This window comes from Limulus polyphemus, unplaced genomic scaffold (genome assembly GCF_000517525.1).
Source record: "Limulus polyphemus unplaced genomic scaffold, Limulus_polyphemus-2.1.2 Scaffold1903, whole genome shotgun sequence".
Taxonomy (NCBI): domain Eukaryota; kingdom Metazoa; phylum Arthropoda; class Merostomata; order Xiphosura; family Limulidae; genus Limulus; species Limulus polyphemus.
This window is the reverse complement of record NW_013667513.1, coordinates 76007-78777: the sequence shown is the minus strand read 5'-3', so window position 1 is coordinate 78777 and position 2771 is coordinate 76007. Positions and strand designations below refer to the sequence as shown.

General features: G+C 29.1%; 1 protein-coding gene and 1 long non-coding RNA gene across 4 annotated transcripts in view; one reads left to right on the top strand and one right to left on the bottom strand.

Moving 5' to 3' along the window:
- The window catches only part of LOC106465309 (E3 ubiquitin-protein ligase LRSAM1-like), a 114649-nt gene that overhangs the window by 49437 nt on the left and 62441 nt on the right, over positions 1-2771 (bottom strand). For all 3 annotated transcript variants that reach the window (XM_022393178.1, XM_022393177.1, XM_022393179.1), the window contains one exon: positions 1886-2008. In XM_022393178.1, the coding sequence (XP_022248886.1) occupies positions 1886-2008 (123 nt within the window). The remainder of the gene's footprint in view (positions 1-1885; positions 2009-2771) is intronic.
- LOC111087229 overlaps positions 2475-2771 on the top strand; it is a 24819-nt gene continuing 24522 nt past the window's right edge. The window contains exon 1 of the long non-coding RNA XR_002611943.1: positions 2475-2642. This is a non-coding gene — a long non-coding RNA (uncharacterized LOC111087229). The remainder of the gene's footprint in view (positions 2643-2771) is intronic.

Genomic DNA, 2771 nt, shown 5'->3' with positions numbered 1-2771 from the left:
CATATTTAATATATCGACCTTTCAGCCGTGCCTGGCTAACAATACAGAAGTTACAATGATGCAGTTCACCTGCACTCATGTTACCATATCAAATAACATAAAGGGTGACCTTTGGTCTGTACAAAGTAACTTGTATTGGCTGTGTTTTAGTAGACTAGTATTTTGTAAAATACAGTTACATTTCAATTATTATACATTATATATGTATATAGATTATTGCTATTTTGAAATAAGTTCTAAAACTTATTTTTCTTAAAACATAGAACAGTAACTAAAGAAATAAAGCAAACAATTATCTTTTCTGGTTACGACCTTTGTACTCAGTTGCTGCTTCATGTAGGTTGCTAAGCTTTTAAAAATTGCACATGAAGGATATTAAACAAAATCTTTTTGGGTTTTTTTATATATACACATTTAAATAACTAGAAAATTATAATTTACTACAATAATACCATAGAATTTCATTATAATTTATCAAGCTTAGTAACTAAGCTGTATTTCAGTCTAAAAAAATTATGAAATTTCGAGCAGACTAATGACACAACCTACTTCCTTGAAATCTTGGTTGAGAGAAAGAGGTGGTGTCCAAAGAATTTGAAATGGCTAAGAAAGCCATCAGGGGGATATTCTGAGCTTTCAATTAGTTATTCATGTCATATATAGAAGTAAATGTATATAAGGGAGCATTTCCAAAAATGGAAAGAGTTGGGTGGGGTGCCACAATGTTTGATTTATTACATGAGCAATATCTTAGCAAATAGAAAAGATAAGAGGTTCTTATTTTATATTCTAACTTGTCAATATTGGTAATTTGAGTTTCTAATTCATACGAAACTATAGACTTAGTATTTTGACATCACAAACCAGTGCTGCATTCAACATACTTTGTGACACAAAAATCAATGTTTAACTGTGATTTTTTAATATTTACTTTTAAATTCAGAAATTAAGTAATGTATAATACTACAATTTTAATTATAATGTACAGTTTTATACCAAACTTATTGACATAAGTTCATGAAATAGTAGTTTAATAAAATTTTGAATGCCAGTCAACAAATGTGATGACATGGCCTTTCACTTGTGACCCATTTGGAAAGGGTTAAATTAGATATACATTAATAATATACTGAAGAATAATTAACATTACATGATTTATAGTTTCATGAAGTTTCAATTCTAGTTTCTATGGGTGAAATTGTATTTTATAATAACACTGAACCTTTCATATTCTACAATTTAACATTAATTATCATTTTATAATTATTATCTCAAGTATTACAGTTATAATAAAATACAATATAAGCATATAGTTAGACAATAATATTTCATTTTAATCCAAAGCATTTCAAAGTTTGCTTTCTTTAACAATATTAAACTGTGTGTTCACTACATCTCTTGTGAAAATTATTTTTATAAAAGATGAGTTAACAATTTTAAATTGAGATTTACAAATGATAAAATTTATTAGGTCAAAATTCAAGAGATGTAATTTTGGAAAATAAAAATTTGGTTTTTCTGAAGAATAAGTGTACCTGTGTATTAGTGTAAAAGGTGCAATGTCTTTGTGCTAAAATTCTGAAAATACATTGTCAACTATTTTTATATTTTATTGTAGGATTTTGTATTTTACCTATTTTTTATATAACAAAACTATAAATAATAGTAATAATATATATATTGTTTGTACTTAAGCACAAAGTTTCACAATGGGCTTTTTGTGCTGTGCCCACTACAAGTACCAAAACCTGATTTTTAGTGTTATATGCCCATATATTTACTGCTGAGCCAGTGGAGGGGAGGTTACAATTTGTATAACAGATCATTTTTAAAATGCTGTCATCACATACAAAACAGTTATTTCTTCATGTTAAAATAGACTTACGTTAGCCACATCTTCCAACAGCTGTTGTCTTCTTTGCATAGTTTCAGCAGCAGCCAGTGCTTGGTTTTCCTGAGTTTGTCTCATAGCTTCTTCCATTTGTAGCAGATCCTGTTTTCTTCTTTCCTATTCAATAAATGTAAGGTTTATTAAAAATCATTAAAAAAAAATCACATGTTAGAAAGACAGCAAGATAAAAACTAAAACATTTATAAATATGAATGATTTTCTCAATATCCATTCACAAGGAAACTTATACTTTACACCTAAGTTTCTAAAACTGAAGTTCTCTTGCAAGCCTAAAAGGTTACTGATTCTATATTTTTTTAAACAACATCTATTTAATCAATTTGCTGCAAAAACATAGTCACTTAAAGGAACCAGTTTAGTTACACCGAGTTTCATTATACGAGATCAAACAAGATGACTGCATTAATTCTGAGCTGGTTAAGAAAAAATTAGGAAGTTTAAAAAGATGATAAAGCTCCTGGGCCAGATAATATTTCCCCAAAAGTTTTGAAGGAGGTGAAAGATTGGATATGTGAGCCACTTGCTACTATTTTTTTGTCAGTCCTGGAATAGTGGGCAGGTACCAGAGGATTGGAAGTTAGCTAATGCAACTCCTCTTTTCAATGGTGGTGATAAAAATTGTCCCAGTAATTATATACCCATTAGCCTTACATCAACTGTGGGAAAAATTATGGAAAGTCTGTCAAAAGATTCTTTGCAAAGTCATTTAACAAAGTTTAGAATTTTATTGGTTTCACAAAGGGAAAATCTTGCCTTACAAATCTTTCAACATTCTTCGAAAAGGTTACTGCTAATGTAGATGAGGGTAATGGTGTAGATTTGATCTATCTGAATTTTCATAAAACACTTGACAAGGTGC